The following is a 19,154-nucleotide window of genomic DNA, read 5'->3' as shown; positions in this document are numbered from 1 at the left end:
AATTCCTCAACAGTCACACAGGGTAGCACAATGTCACCCTTTAATACACCAGTCCTCCAGTTCAAACAGATTTCTAGCCCTTATTGCAATATATGGGCAACACAAGACATACAACACACCTGTGCACTTAATGGGAAGGAAAAGGCAGAAAGTCAGTTTTGCTTTGGTGTCTTTGCACAACTTCCTATCTTAGATTTATTAAATTTGTTACATGCAGACAGCAAAGTGGTATGGGGGAAACTCTGAATTTACACTCTGTCTTCTAGTGGTAGAAGTTAATTTAGATTGCTAAGAAAATAACAGCTTTTATTAGTGCTTGGCTTTTATTCTGACATGAGTCAAGCTCACAGAAAAAGGCTGTCTCTTACAGCTACAAAAATAGTGCTGGCAGTATTACATTACCATGCAGGATGATGGATGGATGAGGAGAGGGCACAGTGGACTGGAGATGGCATGAAAAGAGCTTTTTTCCCCCACAACAAAGTTCTGCCATATATAAACATGATTTCTCCTGCTACTCCTATTGTTGTACAAAAAATGACTTTGACTATTTTGCAGTCTTATGGATGAACAAGCCCCTCCGTGCATGTTCAGTTACTTACCATGTGATGCAATTGTGTTTGCAACATGAAGCTCACACTGAGCAAAAGAAGAATTTCAATGGCCTTTGGCTGCTTTATCAACCATTTATATTCTGTCCCTGGAAAAACCTTAAACTTTTATCTCAGTGTTCCGAGCTGGGCAGTTACTTAAATGCATTTAATATACCCAACAGTTCATAAGGGAGCTGTCAAGGAGGGTTCAGTATAGCCTTGGAAGAAGGAAATGATCTAGCAGAATACAGTATCCTTTGCTGGCAAAGACCAGAAGAATAATCATATAAATAAAGCTGTCAGAGCACCCTGACATATCCATCATCCCACACACGTACACAGCCACTGGTGGTAGCATGTACAGTGAAAACATCAGAGCCAGAATTGCCAAAAAAAATAACATAAATAATATTTAAAGAATAACAGTGTAAGGGACACGCTATAGTATAAATAAATGGCCTTAACCCAAAAGCAGTAGCTATGAAGTAAAGAATATAAATCCCACTGAAAGAGGACATGCTCAATAAGGAAAGTTTCCAAGAGCCCATGAACTGGATTCATGTCACTCCAACACTGTGAGATCTGGGCAAGGCTGAAAGCACTAGCACTGCTCAAAGATGCAGCTTCCAAGAGGCAGAATAGATCCAAAAGTAGTAAATCTGCCTTTGGACACTTTAGTCAGCAAAATCTTAAGGCACACAGCAAAGGAATCAAAAAACAGAGTTTCCTAGGAGACAGCTCACACAAAGCAGCACCATCAATGAGGGGATGATGTTCTCACCTGCAAAGTTTTCACTCTTCCAGGTATGTTTTCCTGAGACAACACATCACCTGCCACATTTCCTGGTGCAGATTCAAAAATGAAGACACTGTCATGGGACAAGGCTTTGTTTCCCATGCTTCCTTTGGACCTGGGAAGGAAGGAAGAGTGGTCAGTGCACTGGGTACCTTCCCCACACTATTTCACCAGGGCAGAAGGATCATAAATAGTTCCAGGGCAGGATGCATCTCACTTAACTTCAGATTTGTGCATGTTAGTTGTTTAAGGTAGTCACTTCTAGCTTCTTTTATACTCAGAAGGGAGGAGAAACACTTTTTTAGGATGATGATTGAATGCAGATGTCTGTTTTCAGACTACTCAGCATCTGCACTGAACACACAGATCAGTCTGTGTAAAGTGGAGAGGGAGCCCAGGGTGATTAGTCTGATGTTGGGATTTAGGTGGCTGCACACCACCCTGAGAAATGTCTACAGTGCAGAGGGGGGCAACAGAAATCCCCTGCCCTCCTTGGGTGGCAATGGGCCAAGCATGAGACGACCTTTGCATCCTGGTGTGTGTCGTACCTGCCAAAGACGGGGGATTATTTTTCCGCTTCTCGCAAATGTGGGCAGAAAATTAAATTTTGTTACATTAACAAACTTGATTCAAATCCTCTCAGGTCCAGCAATAAAACCAGTTGTGTTCACCTGTAACTGGAACATCTCCAGATCCCAAACATATTAAAAAATGTAGGTGGGACAAATGTCCATGTCCATATTTACACACCTATCCATGGCCAAGTTAAAGTACCCAGGTAAGATATTCCTGCTCTGTTTCTGTGCTCACTGGGTGTTTAGCCCAGTGAAGCAATGATGAGTTCCCACAACAACTGTTAACTGAATTGTAACAAGTGAGATTGATTTGGTTTGAGCTATTAAGTTGGCCAGGGAAAATTTTGCCCTTGGCTGGCACAACAAGGAAGACTTCATATCATTTATTCACCAAGTTCCACCATCATAGGCAAGCACTATCTGTACATTACTTTGTTCAGAAGACCATAAGGATGGCCTCTACCAGGATTTCATCCTAGTTTTTAACTAATATTCTCTCATCGTAGGCCATGAGATCACTAACTCAAGTTACAAGGATTCCTTGGCTCAGGAAATGCTCACTGCCTCTGGAAGTTTGATTCTGGGTAACACAGGATGATTAGGAACACAGCTCTGACAAGAAAAATCCAGGATGTCAAAACTCTTCTGCAAGAAAATCAAATATGTCTCTGTTATTTGCCAAACCACAGATTCTCTATTTACAAGAAAGCCCTGAAGGACTGTGAGCTTTCATAAAGTAAATACACCATGTAAAAACACCCCAAAAGTTACTCTTTTTCCTCCCACATCTCCCTTCTTTACATCTCCAGAGACATCTCCTTTAGCTGCTTGACTAACCCTCCTGTTGCCACAAAGGTATAGTCAATCAGTTTACAGTTATAGCGAGTCTCACAGTAGGGTAAAATAATTTTGCTCCATGTTTACATTGTGTCAAAGGCAATCTGAGCTCTTTCTCTCACACCACAGGTCAGAGTTTGTGCTTCCTCCCATTATAAGTGATGGCTAATGTCTGTGTTAGTCTACAGGACAGCAGTCCTACCCACAAGCAAGGTACTTGCCTTACTTCATGATTAGAGTTAATGAAGCCATCCCATCCTTTTGTGTGCTTGATTTTATAGTCCTTTTCAGCATGAAAGATACTCCATATGGGCAAGACATAATTTTACTGCATTCAGAAAAACAGTCATTCAACTTTTATTTACTGTAATGTATAATCATTATTACTTAGCATATTCTATTTACTGTAAAGAATGCATGTGCATTAGAATGTAATAACTTTTCCAATTGGGGATTTCCTCGCTTCCTTTACTTGGAATTCCTTAGCAATCAGAGCTAAGGTTTCCTTGTTCTTGAGACTGCCAGTTCAAGATCTGTTTCTTTTTTCCTCTCTCTGCATGTGTATCGTATGTGTTTGCAAGAGAATTACTGTATTTTCTTCTGGCAGTCACAAAAAGAGCATTAGATTAAACATAGAATTAACTGCAGCTTTAGTACAGATGAGTCGCTTATGTGCAAATCTGCATTCCTGTGTAATTCCAGGCAGCGTATTTATATTTGCACTGACGCTAAAGATGCGCTACCTAAAGCCCAGATGTTTTAACCGCTGTATCTCCACACTGATTTCCCCATACAAATGCTCGATTCATTCATGTGCATCAACATTTGAGCTGCCATGACTGAGGAAACGATGGGACTCTGCAGGCAGCAGGAAAGCAGCTCCTAAACCTATCGTGGCCTATGCTGTCTTCCCTTTCTTGTTGCTGCAACCCTACTCCTTTTATTAGTGTTTGAAGTAGGGGGATAAAAAGTGGTGGTAATTGGTGAGTGATCTCTCCCTGTCCGTATCTTGACCCACAAGCCTTTAACTATATTTTCTCTCCCGTGTCCAGCTGAGGAGGAGAGTGACAGAGCAGCTTGGGTGGGCACCTGGTTTTAAAACAACACTTGAAAAAAAAAAGAAAGAAAAAAAGAAAACCATTGCTTCTGCCTCAAGAACAAGCAAAGAGCAGCATTGTTCTAGAACTGGGTTTATATTATAGTCTGCATGCCAGAAATTGCAAAGCTCAGGGTCCTGCTATAAACCCTCCACAAGCTGTATTTCCACTGGCTTTCAGGATCAGGTTTTCCATAGGATTACATAGTTCAGTCTCTTTAGGTGCTTATAAAGTGTGCTTATGCCATGCACAGTCTGGATATAATAGGGTTTTCGAGTAGCATAAACATATCCCTAAGTTTTTTTGATAGTCCTTCTAATCCTATCTCTAAGGGGAAAAAGCAGAAGGGTTTTACTCATTTCCTGATCTCTGATCTTGCAAAACAGTTCATAATCACTGGAGGATAGCACTGAGGTAAACAGTAATTGGACTTCAAATACTTGGTTAAGGGCAAGAGAAAGAGTTTGCACCGACTGTGCCTCTGGAGCAGACAGCTGCCTCCTATGGGCTGATGGGGTAAGCTCAGCTGTCTCTAAACTTTTCGGACTGGGCTGAGTCACTCTAATTCCCCTTACCCCAGGAGACTGGTTGTGTGGTCACTTACTCTGTTGCTGTTATGCTAACAAACAAAACAAAGAGATTGTTGTTTCATTCCCAGATCATTTTCATGATACAGTTGCATAAACAAAACCGAATGAGTGGGGAAAGGTGGGGCAAGGAGGAGCCAGCACCCATGAGAAAGTAACATCTGTAAGTTTTCCACCAGAAGAAATGCTCCACCCAATGCTCTATTTGATGATACAAAGCATCTGGCAGCAGTGCTGATTTCAGTCATGTCCCACTCTAGTCACCTGTTCATGCCCTCTGCCAGTGTCACATCCATCCAGTGCTCCCTCCAACAAAACACTGCAAACCATTGGACGTGGCCAGTGTTTTGTCACACTTTGTTAGTCTGCAGCTCCACAACCTGAAGTGTAGAGTAATCCAAAGAGAGGCCTGGTTTAGTGGCTAACAAGGGAGGATGAAGAGGGTGGGGGAGCTGGAAAACAGCCAAATTTACAGGTTACCTGATACTGTTCCACAACACACCTGGCAAGAGACACGACCATGCTCAGAGGATTGTCCCAGCCCAGATTCAGTCAGAGATTTGCAATGTAAGTGTTGTGTAGTTTGGTGGTCTAACATCAGTGAAGCAGTGTTAGCAGTGCAAGCTGATAGCTTGTACAACACCCACTGAAAAAAGGACAAGGGTCTGAACTAACATCACTCAGGGGTCTGAGAACTGCTCTGGACACACCTTATGGACTTGTAAACCTCACTCACATGCCCAGCCCTCCAGGGGTGGTGACACAAAACCAGGGTCCTTCAGTCTTTATCTATACCTAAATGGCTAGGTAAGAAAGTTAAAGAAGCAATCACATGCTGATAATATACCAGAAATACTTCTTTCTCTTTACTGCAGCCATGATAGAGGGCACTGATGTTAAAAAAGCCACTCCATACGTGTTCTCTGTATTAACACTACTCAAACATCATCCTCTTGTAAAGCTGCTGCTGATCAGGCCTTCCAAGACAGATTTCAAACACTAAAACCAATCAAAACAATCTGGGCTATCTGCAGTTCTAGACTGAGGCTGGATCACCCCTGCCCCTGGCTGCCCTCCCCCTCCTCTCCAGTCTGACTTTTCAAGCACTAGCAAAGAAAGAGGAAATTCCTGGAATTCCTTCATCAGCATTAGGCCTTGTTTTGCACAAACTTGGACAGAGGTTGCTCCTAAGGGGCCAACTCATGCTTTCATCCCACTGCTGTGAGAGGCCTGCTTTTATTTATTTATTTTCCTTCCTTGCCAGCTTACCCAGCCTCCTTCGGTGAATGAAGTGCAGTAGCGTTGAGCACAGCGATGCTGACATCGCTGCTGGACTGGCAAGGTTTTAAATTACTTTCCCCCCTGGGAGGTGGAGGCTCTTTCCTTTTCTTCTTGGAAAAGAAGTTCTTGAAAGTCTGAAATTTGGATTTTTTCTTTCCTGCAAGATGAGAAAAATGAAAATTTATGAAAGTTGGTGGTATTGCTTAGCTTGGAGAATGTTATCTCTTAAATTCTGGAGCAAGCCTTAAAGCTAAGGCAGCCCATTCAGTTTTAGTCAGCTCCTTTTAAATTATTCAGTGCTAGAGTCCAGTGAAAGGTGAAGCTGCAGTTCTTACATCTGCTGCCTCTAAAGCAACACTGGCATTAAGCTGACAATAGTGGTGCCTACTTAGGTTCTAGTTTATGCAAAAATACCCCTTATATAGAGAATGTATCTACCTACAACTGAACACCAATCATAATTGCTGTATTTTTAATAAAAAATTGCTGTCAGTGTCTTCAACTCAATGTTCTTTACTTAGCTTGGTTTAGTTCTGCTTTCTCTTTACTCAGTGCAGTAAGGAGACAACACCTGTAGGACATTCAAATTTGCCAAAAAGATTGAAACTGGCAAAATAATTCATAAACTCAAAAACCAAAATATCTGTTTCCACATTAAACCACTGTCCCAGAATAAAAGCAAGTCCTTCAAGGACAGTGGAGCAAACTTAAATTAAGACATTGCCCTGCAGGGCACAAAAGTCCCAAACACAGCAGCACTAAGAACACAAATAGAAAACTGTTAATCTGGTTTCAAATTTTCCATTGTCTAAACAAAAATAAAAAAAAATAAAATAAACCATATGAAGTTTCACTGACATTTTCTTTTCAATTATCTAAGATACTTTAACATTCTTAAGTCTGCTTTCTTTCAGCACACAAGTACTGCATTTTGTCACTGACCCTTACATTGAGGGGTCACTTTGGAGTAGTTTGGGCCAAACTATTGTGCTAAGACCCCCGTGGTTGACTAAAATACATAGGCAGAGCAACAACATCATTGCAGATCTGAGCCAAGTTCTTCGTTCAATAACACTTTACAGCAGTTGGCATAATAAATGCCCACAGCTGGAGGATTCCTTCATAAGCAAGGCATTATTTCAACACAATTATTGTCTTCTCCCAGTAATGATTTAGTCGCCGATGCTCTGTCTCAGCGTGTGCCCTGTACGTGTAGGGACCTCTGCCAATGGGCCTTATCTGGGCTGAAACTGTGCCACTGCACAGCTGCATCAGACAGTGGCCACTTTGAGAAATAAACAATGATACTGAGGTCTGCTCACCCTGTCTCCTCCCTGCTCTCCAGACCAGTGCCAGCACCACACGTCAGAACATGCAGGACACTGTTGCACTGTCCAGCGTGGACTGGTGACACGGCAGAGCAGCAGCAGCCAGCAAAGACCTGCACGTTGTTTTCCAAGGGACTGGGGCTGTCTCTGAGACCAAACCATCTTTCAAACTATCTGGAGCAAACCTGTCACTGGAGTCCCACTCATCTGAATAATAATGGGATGTGGTGCTCTTACGGAGGGTTTGTCAGTGGAAGGCCCTTCCATCTTCCATGGCTGTTCATCAGTGAATGAGACAGTCCCAGCAAACACACAGGTCATATTGCCTGGATCAGACTACGGAGCTGATCTCAAGGCTTTTGGATTTGTTAAGGCTCTCATGGGTCTCAGTGAGCTCCATGCTGCACCCATAGCAAGAACTGGTAAGAGAAGAGAGGTCACACAACAAGAATAGAGCACAGAGCCTCTCAAAGAAAACAAGCATGTTGAGGGTGCTTTAGAGAGTCTTCAGAAACACCTCCTGACCATTCCTGCCTTTCATATAAGGAATTAAGACAATGTGCATGGTATTCTTCCAGGAAACTTGTCAAAGCTGATCTGGTTTATTTTAGATAGGCAAAACAAAAGTTTAAAAAGTTTCATGAAAGCAGTTCCTCAAAACTATCAATTCGGCAATGTCTGCTAACACAGTCCAGTGACTCAAAGAACAAGATGGCAAACTTTGATACAGGCAAAGAGCTCTGCAACTCAAAAGCTGTCTAAATGAGAAACAAGGACATTGTCACGTACACTGGTCAGATGACAGTGCTACAGACAGAAAGCAAGCTGGATTTTAGTGCAAGTATTACTGAGCTTAATTAGGTGCTGGTATTTCCAGAGAACCAGAGGAGTGTTAACAAAGCAAACCAAAAAACCACAACACAATAACAAAAAAGAAGTGAATCCATGGACATTTAAGAGAAACAGACATAAGTCTTACCACAAAGGCTAACATTGCCAAACACTACTCCAAATACTTGTCTAGATCAGAAGTGGTGCTAACTTTAAAGTGGAGCCCATGGAAAGGATTTGCAAAAACCGCCAAGGAGCAAACCTCAGCTGGCATGGGACAAGGTTTGGGTATCATTGTGCAACAGAGAGTCCTCTGATGCAGACGTATCAGTTACTTCAGTGCCTTCTCTAAGCCTCTAATTTATGTGATGTGCAGGGTACATCCCCTCCAGCAATAACTCCTCTTCAACCACGCTCAGCTCAGCCCCAAGCCTTCAGCTGTCTCAGATGAGTGAGAAATCAGTTAGTTTCCCTGGAGTTCCAGAGACTGGCGCTTGCCATACTATTACATTAAAAAAAAAAAGACAAAATCACTACTAGACACTTAGTGCTGGATGAAAACTGTGGGGCTGCTCTGTGTGAGAGCATTTGGCACAAAAGGCATGGTTCAGAAGGACAGCACCCATATTTGCTTCCTGCTGTGAACAGCTGTGCACTGGTTTTGTACACCATTAAAAGGATGCTACATTTAAGTAACAATTCAGTGCACTGTGAAGTAGCTCAATATATCACTGAATTGGTAGAGTGCTCTCTGATACTTGAACTAAGAATTTGGAGAGGATCTTATTACTTAAGATGGAAAAATTTCATTGCATAACAAAAATCCAAGCCCAGACAACTACATCTATTTCCCCTTCACCCATTGATGAACAATGACTCATGATTTTTGAATTCTTACAGTTACAATCTTAAATTTCATGGCATTAAAAATAAAATATTAAATTTAAAGGTTACTGCCTTAAAAAGCAAAAGCCTTCCCAAATATTAATTGCTTATGTTAACTATGTTTTAGCCAACTATAACAGAAAAGGAGCAGGAATAACCATTTTGCTTTCTCTGTAAAGTTTGTATATTCTGTATTTTTTACTGTTTGTGTACTGCCTATTTCATTGTGTCTTCTGTGCACAGAGAATTAACACGTGACTTTCTGCTCTTTGAATCATTCTTTCCTATGACAGGATAGAAAAGATAGATGCTTCTTCCAGTGCCAAACTGAGACTGTAAAAAGCATAAGAAGCATCTGATTTGGGAGTTCAATGATCATATTTAAATTAAACAGTTAATTCAGGGATCTTCTATGGTCTCTGACTTCCTAAGGTGCAGTCAGGATAGATTTTCTATGTTTTTTCCCCTCAAATTCAAGGACTGGATACTCTCAACAATTAAAACACATGAAAACAAAAGCCCTAATCCATAGACAAAATTCTCAGAAAATACCATTATTCTAACTCCATTAAAAAATACCTGATATTGCCAGACAGGCATTAAAATCATGGAATTCAGCAAGGCTAACATTGGATGCTGACAGGTTTTGGTCAGTGACCTGGTTACTGCCATCAGGAAGGAGCAGCATGCACTGGAAGCCCTCTGCTACTAGTCCAAGAATAAGGCAGACCTCAAGAAATCAATTTAATTGACAAGACTGCGAAGGCTGAGGATTTAACCTCCTGGAACCTTTAGATCACAAACCAATTAAAGTTATAAAGAGGTGAGGCAATCCTTCATTATACTGGAAGTAAACAAAAGATCCTCAAATGGCTTTATCCAGATCCAGTCAAGTGTCTCTTGAATACCTTGGCAATAGAGCAGCAGCCTTTAAGTATTTCACGTTTTTGTTCATTTAGAGACAGAAATATTCCTGGTGGTTTTAGAGCCAGCACTTCAGATCATGAGCCATCTCCTGCTTTCCCTGTCACCCAGCTTATAATTTGATCCATTTTGTGAATCTTCTAGTGAACCTGAGTACAAAATTTTCATGCATGGGTTTCACACAAGCTCACCAGTTTGACAGGATAGCACTAGACTGTGTGACAAACTAGATTACAAATTTAAGAAGCCAGCCGTTGCTGAGCATCCATCATTACACTTTTTTCACCTCTCTCCATCTGCCATGCAGAGTTCAACTAACAGTCACTTTGCCGTTTGCTTCTCTCTTTTAATAATATTTTGATGGTGGCAAATATTAGGGGGTACTAATACAGCTGCCACAGACAGAAGCTGGCTAACAGGCTCAGCTCCCACCTCTGCAGGATCTACCAAAGCAGGCAACACAATCAGCTCTTCAAGTTCTAACATCCTGCTTTTAAAAATCCATTTCAGAACCAAAAAGAATATTCTCCATCAGGATATGTTGCTCCATTATCACACATTAAAAAACCTTTCCCATAATACTGACAATGGACAAAGCCATATAGAGATTTTTTACACTACAAAAAACAAAACAACACTGCAAAATTACTCACTACAGACCCCTTTGCCTGAAGAAAATAAATTTTGACTTCCAAATCGACTATACATTCTGAGAACAACGGCTTACCTGTGCACTCTTCAACTGTGTCTCCTGATTCAGGTGACTGTGTGACCTCTGTGGGTCCCGTAGCCATGATATAGTCACTGAAATAGAAATAAAAGCACCAGTTAAATTTTAGTCCATTGCCCCAGTAGAATATGGTCCCACTCCACATAAAGAAAGAACATGGCTGGATTCTTTCTGAGACCACATGCCCAAATGGTTATCACAAACATGGCTTGCACACTTTTTTGTACATTGGCCACAGAGCTTTTCCTCATTTTTCAATAACAGTTATTTCTCCAGCCACAACTAACAAACCAGTCTAATTATTGACAGTACCTCTCTCTTTTTAGGAGACCAGAATCAAAGTTTGCTTTCATGAAAGATGTCACTACACTTGCTCACCAAACACTGTAATGCTTCCCAGTCTTAGAATAATGAACCTTCACTAAAGAGTGACAGCTCCATGCTACTGTAAAAAATGTAAGTAAGTGCTCTGCTGCCCAGGGTTCATGTTTAACAGTGTCCTCACAGCAGGCACCAGGCTAGTCTGTCAGCATTATTAAAACCAGTTAAGCATCAGCACTGAAACATCATTCTGGGCTATGCTACATTTGTGGAAACCAATAGATCAAATTATTTTGGATACAGTGCAATCAGCTTTTAGCCACAAGCTCTGAAACCTTATCGCCAGCAGGGCTATTGATCAACCAAATTAGCTGATGGCATCATCTTCCTCCCTGATGAAAACAAAAGTTCAGCCTAGTTTTAAGATCATTCAATGTTAACTGGCTCCACTTTGTATTTTCCAAGACTCCTAAATGAGTGTCTGTCAGAGACAAAGGAATGAAGCAGCAGTCCAGAGAGTTACAGTACAAATGTCAAGCAACTATGGAAATGTGACAGTTTAGCAGGGCAGCTCATAAATACTGTCCTTTGTTATGGAAGATACCTAGGTGGTACTTTTATATCATTAGCAGTTCCAATATACTGTGTCAGGACTTGAAGAGTAAGAAATCTTTACAAACAAATGAAATTACCCAGAAACAAATCCTGCTCCCTCTTCTGCATAGATCTCATCTAAATATTTTCCTCCTCAAAGTAGTGTAACAATATTGCCAAGTCAAGCACCTCAACAGCAAGCAAGACTGTGATTCTGTACTACTTTGGCCAATCACTAAACTATTCTATTTCTTCTGTATCACCCACATATTCTATAATCAGTTATGCCCAAAAGCATAACTATGAGCCCTTCCTATGAGCCCACACTCTCAGATAACCTTAAGGTGCACAAACTCAGAGAGAGAGGTGATGGGACTGTCTGTCTGAAAAAAGAAAAGTGCAGCCCATGGAAGTAAAAGAGAAAGGGCTCCTGCAGAAAGACAGGCTGTGGAGTAAGTTTTCCCTGTGTGAGCCACGCAGGAATGCAATCTGCCACACTGCCGAACTCTGAGTGGGAAAGGGGGAGATACAAAGGAGAGGCAAAGTGCAGTCTAATATCACCTGCTAGCACTGAACACAGGAGAGCACCAACACACTGTAGTTCCAAAGAATCTCACCCCAACTTGCTAAAAGGTAATGAAAAAGTCATTGCAGCAACCAGGACTGATTATACCTTTCCTAACTTAGACACGCTGAAGTTGTTTTTGAAACAGTCATTAGACAATATTGAGAAGCAACAAAAAAATAAGACTTCTAAGATTTTCTCCTTTTGGATGACCATAACCATTCAGCTCTCATCCCTTTTCCCTCATGTCTCATCATCTACCCATAAAAAAGTTTGCATTTCCTGCATATTGTCATTAAAGCAGTCATCAGTAGATTTTCTCATAGACTCTTTCTCTGTATTAAAAAGAAATTTTGTTCCAATTTTCCCTCTCAACTTTATACACCATGCATATTGCATTAGATTTTTCTTGAGGGAAAGGGAAATGCATTTGAAATAAAACACCAAGAAAGAATTCAACAAATTTACAAGAACAAACTGGCAAGTCTCCAGACTTGAGCTTTTTTTCACAGAATGTGTGTGAACCTCGAATTTGGCTCATTTAGACCTCTAACTCCTGCTTTACCCACCTTCAATTAAACCAAAGCAAGAGAAAACTGCTGCTTTCAGATCCAGCTTTGTTTGCACCAGTTCAACATTTATTTAAATCACTCGATCATCTCAGCTGCTCACTCAGAATTCTTCCAGGCATTGGAGATATTTTGACTGCAGTGTTTATTGTAACTGCAAGCACATATTTCCAAATGGTAAATCTTTTATACAAGTAGAATTGTAGCTGCAAAGCAGTTCAGCTCTGGGGCGGTTTCTTAAGTCAAATCAGCTCCAGCATTAACTCGATTTTATAGTTCTCTGGGGCACATGGAGCTCAAGTGTCAATTACAAGGGTGCCCCATTTAGGACCTAATGGTTTGGTGCCTTTCTATACCTCCTCACAGTATCATCTTTTTTTCAGTGAACTGAACATCACAGATTTTCCCAAGCTTTAAGTTAGCAAGTATTTGAATTAAAAGAGAAAATCATATATTTAAGTGGAAGTTCCATCATTAAAAACATACCTGGAGGAAAGTTAGCAATTAGATGACACATAGACTTCCAATTTCTGGTGGCAGTGAGTTGCACTTTACAGAGAACAGCTAGCAAATGTTCTGAGCCACAAACCCTACCCTGGGGGTCAATGTAATGGAGTAAAAGAGGACAAAACCCCATCAATACAAATACGTGTGAGTGCACAGGCATTAAACAATTGAACCTCCAGACAGTCACCACTTCCAGGCCTTAATGACAGCAGACAGATGCAGTGTCAGGATGTATCAATACCATGTACATCAGTTCAATCCAGCTGGCACCCTGTGAGCGCTCCCAGAGCATTACACCATTAGAGACAAAGTTTTAAAGAAATCCTGTATGTGTATTGATTTTCAGTGATAAAAATAGCAGGTTAAACAGATGGCCTTTTAGAGCAGTATTTCTGGTACCCTTCGGGTGCTACAGGACATCTGGGAGAAGGAGCTTGCAGAGGGACGGAGGAAACTCACTCCTCAGTGCAACAGATATGGCCAGACAAGATAGTAGAGTTGTCAAGTGATATGGTTTGAAGCTGGCTCCCTGCCAAGTCTCCAAACCTTACCACAAGAAGTGTGTGTGTGTGTGTGTGTGTGTCCCAAACCTCAGGGAGAAGAGGGAGAAAAACAAGCAAGAAAAACCAAAACGAGAACGGGAAGGGGGAAGGGAAAAGGAACAAAACCAAAATAAAATATATATATATATCCCGATTAGTAGCCCAATATCTAACAACTAAAAGAGTTAGCAAAGAAATATCTCACTACTCTCCTTGGGACAACCGAGAGTCGCTCTGGAATGATCGCCGGCAACCTCCGTCTCCCAAGGTCGGCAAGGCCCAACCAGGCCTCGCTCCCCAACACGGCAGACTCAACAGCAGGGAACCTGCACCTCCAAGCCACCGGAAGGAAAGAGAGCAAAGGCCTCTCCTCCTTTCTTCTTATAGCCCAGCTTACGTAAAAATTGTAGGGAATACTGGGTAAATCTGGGCCCTTCCTTGATTACAAACTGGTCACCAAGGAAGGCCTAGGCCAAACTACCACATTAAGTCACACCTACCGATTGCTTCTCACTAGAAGTGGAACAGTGGGCACATTTCCCCATTCTACAACTTTCTAACCATGTTCTTGATCCTCTGTCTAACAGCATTTGCTATGCCTGTATGAGCACAGGCCTCTTGCTGCAGAGGTAAAGGGCAAACAAGATGCTGAATCTCTGCCAGACCCCTCAAAAGTCAGACTTGGCCCTGTTCAGTAAGTCCACTGCATCAATTGCTGCATAGGGCCATGGAAAAGACTGAAAACTTACTGAAAGCACAGTATTTGCCTCTCCTTGCACAGGGGGATGGGCTGGATTACCACAACTATGAATTAATTAATTACTTGCCAACAGTGGCTTCCTATATAGATACAATCACAAAAATAAAATTGACATTATTGGATCTTATTTGCATTGCTAGGGTGTACTTCAAAGCAATAAAACTCATACAAAGTTGAAGGGCTTGCTGTACTTTCAAAGCAGACAACAGGACTTTGTTAGCAATCATCACTACCCTTGCTTGGTTTGATGGTTTAGATCTAGGCTCCCTGCTATCCCATACAAAATTTCCATTGATAACCCTACTGTGTTGCATTCACTTGGAGCTCTTCGACTCATTACAGGAACTAATGAGCCTGAAGAAAAAAAAGAAATCTCCAGGAACAGGAGAAATGTCCTTGTCTCCCCTTTGCAAACCAAGGCAACTGGACAAATATTTGGAGTGCTCTATAGGAGGGCAGTGATAGGGCAAAAGAATAAAGTTTCAGGATGGTGTTCTGACCATTCGCTTTTCCCAGCTGAACACATGACTTAACATGTACATGGGGGGTAGGAAAATGCTAAATGAAGGAAAGACAATTCCCTTTCACTGCTTGGTTTGTGTATTTAATGCCTCCTGGGAAGTTAACATTATACAGGACTCAAGTTTCCTGCATTTAACAAAGGCCCAAGACAAACGCTTTCTGCTCAGCCTCAGAAAAGGGACACAGCCTCCTTGCTGTCTCTCCAAGGGAGCAGGAAACTTGGAGACTGCACAGCAAGCAAGCTCCTACCCCACCTTTAGTGTTTCTTCAGCTTCAGTCCCATGGTTCTGTATAAGCATTCCGGAAGGCCTTATGACAGAGAGATCAAAGGAGATTCTGAGCCCTGAACAGCCTCTTTCCTATTAAATAAATGCTTGAAGAAATAAAGACTCAAGAATGTGAGGCACTGTATTCAGTTAGCATCTTCAGAGCCTACAGAAGACAGACAATGGCAAGCAGCCAAGACAAAGAGGTGAAATTTTTGCCTGGAGCTATTAAAGACCAATTTCCTTCATGCTACAAAAATTATTTGAAATCAAGCTTATGCTCCAGATTTCAGGACACACACATTTCACAGCAAGATGGATCAGCACAGGGAAATGCATGCCCCCATCTGGTATTCTAGGCCATCACCCCGCAGCCAGTCTCCCTCAGAACATACCTCAAGCTACTGCAGGACCTCAGAGAAAGCCCCTCTATTTCTCCTAAGAAGCAAGGTTCAAAAAACCACAGATTTCAGTATGGTTTAGTATTCAAATTACAGTCTTCAGCAAAAGGTGACCAACAAATTAAATTTTATTCTCTCTCATTAAAGCACGTTAGAGGACTTTATTCTGTCAAAATGATGGCTTTCCTCTCTGGGCACCCAACAAGGTAGCTATCAATGAACTAGTTAATCCAACAGGTGAAGGATAAGTTTACCCCCTGTAGCTCCACAGAGCAGGATTTCAGAGTCAATCACGGAGCAATAGCAAAGCCAGCAAGATTTCTATTCAACTTCCACACCCCTTGAGCACATCAGAAACACAACAACCAAATATCCCTTTGCTCTCCATGCAATGAGATGAGTGACCTGCACTTCAAGGCCCACAGTCATGGAACATGCTGAACAGTGTGGGATTCCACACACACCTCTGTTGAAATGGGGTACAATCCAACACAACAGCAGGAACCAGGACCTGACCTTGCACAACTGATCCCATTGCGCTCTTCTGGACTGTAGTGTTTCTAGGATGAAATTCCCAGGGTTTCTTGCCAGCCTCTAGCTGGTATCTCCCATGGGGTCCTTCCCATGACTGCTTTATGTAGCCATAAGAGAATAGCACAAACAACGTTAGGATTCTTGCTACTGCCTCCACTGATAACAGTGAGGGGAAGAGTTTACCAAGTTAATGAATATTGCTCGTCTAATTTTCACTGAAGGAGGGATAGTTTAAGAAAGTTTAAGGTCCTTTTCCAGGGATCACAAATAATACAGCAATAGTATCAATCAGGAAGTCTGGATAAGCATCTAGATAATATTTAATATCAATAAAATATTCTCCCAGAATCAAGCAGGCGGTCATAATAGCAACAGACAACATTCAGCTCTTGCCCTTGATGAGATAACCAGAGCCAACAACTGGTCACACAGAGAGATCTGTTCACAGCTTTCACACTTTGCATTCAGACAACACCCCCTCACCCCCCTCTGTCCCCACACCTTGGCTTCTCCACGAAGGCTCGCCAGAAGACAGGTCCCAATGTGCTGAACTCTTTTTACCTACAATCTACTTTGAGAAGCCTCTGTCTGACAGCGATTCTGAAGGATTTCTGCTGTTCAACAGTGCCTGAAGCATTATGTGCTGCCCTCCTAGTGAGTGTGTGTGTAACACTAATGGAAAGCAGCTGGTGGGCTGAAGCCGACTTTAAAAAAAAAAAAGTAAGAGGAGGAAATGCCTTTCATACAGTCACACAGGCTCAGTCTGTAATTGTGTGAGAAGCCAAGAGGATAAGAAGGGGGGAGGGTAAATAAGACAAATTCATAAGCACTGTTACTCAGTCCAGGAACTGAGAGAGTCAGTGCCTGTATTCCCTGCATGCTGCCCCATCTCCACAGGCTCCCTCCCTCCCAGCACTCATGGCATTTGTTTATTTAGCCCTGCAGAACTGTCTCCCTGTACGTGGGGACACACCTGTAGGACACATACACAGACCTGTGCTACCTTACACCTGAGGCAGGTACCAGTAGCAGGGCAGCTGTTAGTTTGTACTCAGATCGAGAGGCCAAACTGCAGTCCCACCTACCAGAGCTTTGCAACACTTGGCACCCACACCAGACAGATTAACCTGGTTTGGACACGGCACTTCAGGCTGCCCTCAAACACCTGATTACTCCACAGTGCTTATTAGCATGATCTTGTGTAGCTGCTGTCAGTGAGAAGATCTCACCTGCAAGTTTGTATCTGCTCAGGGAGTAGAGCAAATATCTACCTGTTTCCCAAAAGCCAAGGAAAATGTTTCTGAATAGCCCATCCTTGGTAATAATTTATCGCACAGTTTTTCCAGTGCATTTTCTGGTCAGCACCAATAAGGAGAAGTGTGACAGAACTTTGCTCAAATCGAGACTGGCGCTAACACAGTCATGATCTAAACCATGCAAGAGCTCAGCCAAGATTTTGGGTCCAGACTGCCTCCATTTTAAAGGAATGTACGTTAAATAACACAGCTGAATTCCACCATTTGGCATTAGCATAGGAGTAGGTCAGTGCTTTTCCCATGTAGTAATTCTTTTTCTTCAGACTGTCACACTGGGGAAATTTCAGGAAGCAGCTGGAATGAGGATCTTCTTCCACTCTTCCTAAAAAGAAGTAAAAGAAGCAGGAGAGTCTTCCAGCAACCGCGCTAAGGAGCCAGCAGTAGGAGATACTCTCAGATCTACTTGACATGGATACATTTGAAGTAGTTTGGAAGGAGAGGGAACATGCATTTAAAAATCAACAAGCATGTAACCAAAGGCTGCCTTTGCCAGTTAGGGAGCTACGCCCAGTATGTGCTGCTGCCTTTGGAAATGGTTTCAAGAGCAAAGCAACAGGAAATGTCAAGCCACTATCTCTGAATGCCTCATGCTAGCAGAGTCAAGATGTCAGAGAGTCAAGTATGGGAATAAAAGTCAAGTTGCTGTCTTCTGCCTCTTTAAGTGGTAAATTCAACAAATAAGTGTCATCTTCCATCCCAGATCTGGTGGTGGGCATATTTGGCCACTGTTTTCTAGCTTATGTGTGTGCTTTTTACCTCCTCTTCAAAGTCCTAAATTAATTTTGTTTCATCTGTGGCCTTCAAGCATAAAGTTAGATGACTGGGATCTGACCTGTGGTGTGCAGAGCCCTAGGAGTCCATGGGCTGCTCTTCAGGGATCAGCAAAAGGCAGCTAAGGAAAGGAGTTTGCCATCAGCTGGCTTCAACACGCTCTACAAGGGCCTGAAAGACTGTGTGCCTGAGAAAACTTAATGGAAATTGCCAATATCAGCAAACCATGAAGGTGACAATTATTAGTTTAGACAGTAAAATCTATGAGACAGAGCTTGTCTTCGAACATAGTCTAGCAGATGGAGACTACAGGGCTGAACTTGGGTAGATTGACTGATTTTCCTGGCTCTATCACTGGATATCAGGGTAAATCACTGGATTTCTGACAGGAGCCTAGAGTTTCTTTACCTGTGGAATCAAAATGGTCACACTGAATGCCTGAAAACCTAATGAGCCCTATAGAAGAACTAAGTACTGCCTCTCCTACAGGAAACCAGCATGCTGGAACCATACCCACTGACACTGCTAACAAGTGCTACCACTACACAGAAGATAAATAACAAAAAAACCATAAAATTTCATAATAATAGCCTGCATATCTGCCATGCCCCTGTATTTGAGTCACAGTGATTTCTAAGATGTTATTCTCACAAAATGTGAAGAATCATTACATCCCGAGCCTAAAAGAAAGAGTCTGGAGGCACTTTTACCAAATTAAGCTGTCTGACTACTGCAGGGGAAATGAGGCTGAAACAATAGAGAACTGAACGCCAGAACTGAAACATGGAATTTTAGGCTATGTCTAAAGCTTTCTTTTGTTAAGGTTTTTCCAAAACAGTCATTTATCCCTCAATTTGGGGGTAAAGAGCAGCTTGAGAATGGGAAAAAATAAAACGAAATCTTCAGATAGATCAAACTTCCCAGGACATGTCTCTTGGAAGAGATAATAAAGACATTTAATGGCCAAGAATGCAAAATGCACTGAAAAAAAAGGAGAGGCTAACAGAAATTTCCAGGATGAA

General features: G+C 42.0%; 1 protein-coding gene across 9 annotated transcripts in view; it reads right to left on the bottom strand.

Annotated features, from left to right (window-relative positions):
• KIAA1210 (KIAA1210 ortholog) overlaps nucleotides 1–19,154 on the bottom strand; it is a 54,486-nt gene that overhangs the window by 14,980 nt on the left and 20,352 nt on the right. For 4 of the 9 annotated variants that reach the window (XM_017817957.1, XM_017817938.1, XM_017818013.1 and 1 more), the window contains exons 2-4: nucleotides 10,462–10,538; nucleotides 5,755–5,923; nucleotides 1,375–1,504 (exon numbers count right to left, since the gene is read on the bottom strand). In XM_017817957.1, the coding sequence (XP_017673446.1) occupies nucleotides 1,375–1,504; nucleotides 5,755–5,923; nucleotides 10,462–10,538 (376 nt within the window). Of the gene's footprint in view, nucleotides 1–1,374; nucleotides 1,505–5,754; nucleotides 5,924–10,461; nucleotides 10,539–12,999; nucleotides 13,160–13,774; nucleotides 13,814–14,062; nucleotides 14,270–14,311; nucleotides 14,373–19,154 lie in introns of those variants that run through there. The other 5 variants (XM_017818004.1, XM_017817949.1, XM_017817985.1 and 2 more) reach the window with 5 other exon arrangements.

This window comes from Lepidothrix coronata, unplaced genomic scaffold (genome assembly GCF_001604755.1).
Source record: "Lepidothrix coronata isolate B3197 unplaced genomic scaffold, Lepidothrix_coronata-1.0 Scaffold2, whole genome shotgun sequence".
NCBI classification, from domain to species: Eukaryota; Metazoa; Chordata; class Aves; order Passeriformes; family Pipridae; genus Lepidothrix; species Lepidothrix coronata.
This window is presented reverse-complemented; position numbering and strand designations above follow the sequence as displayed.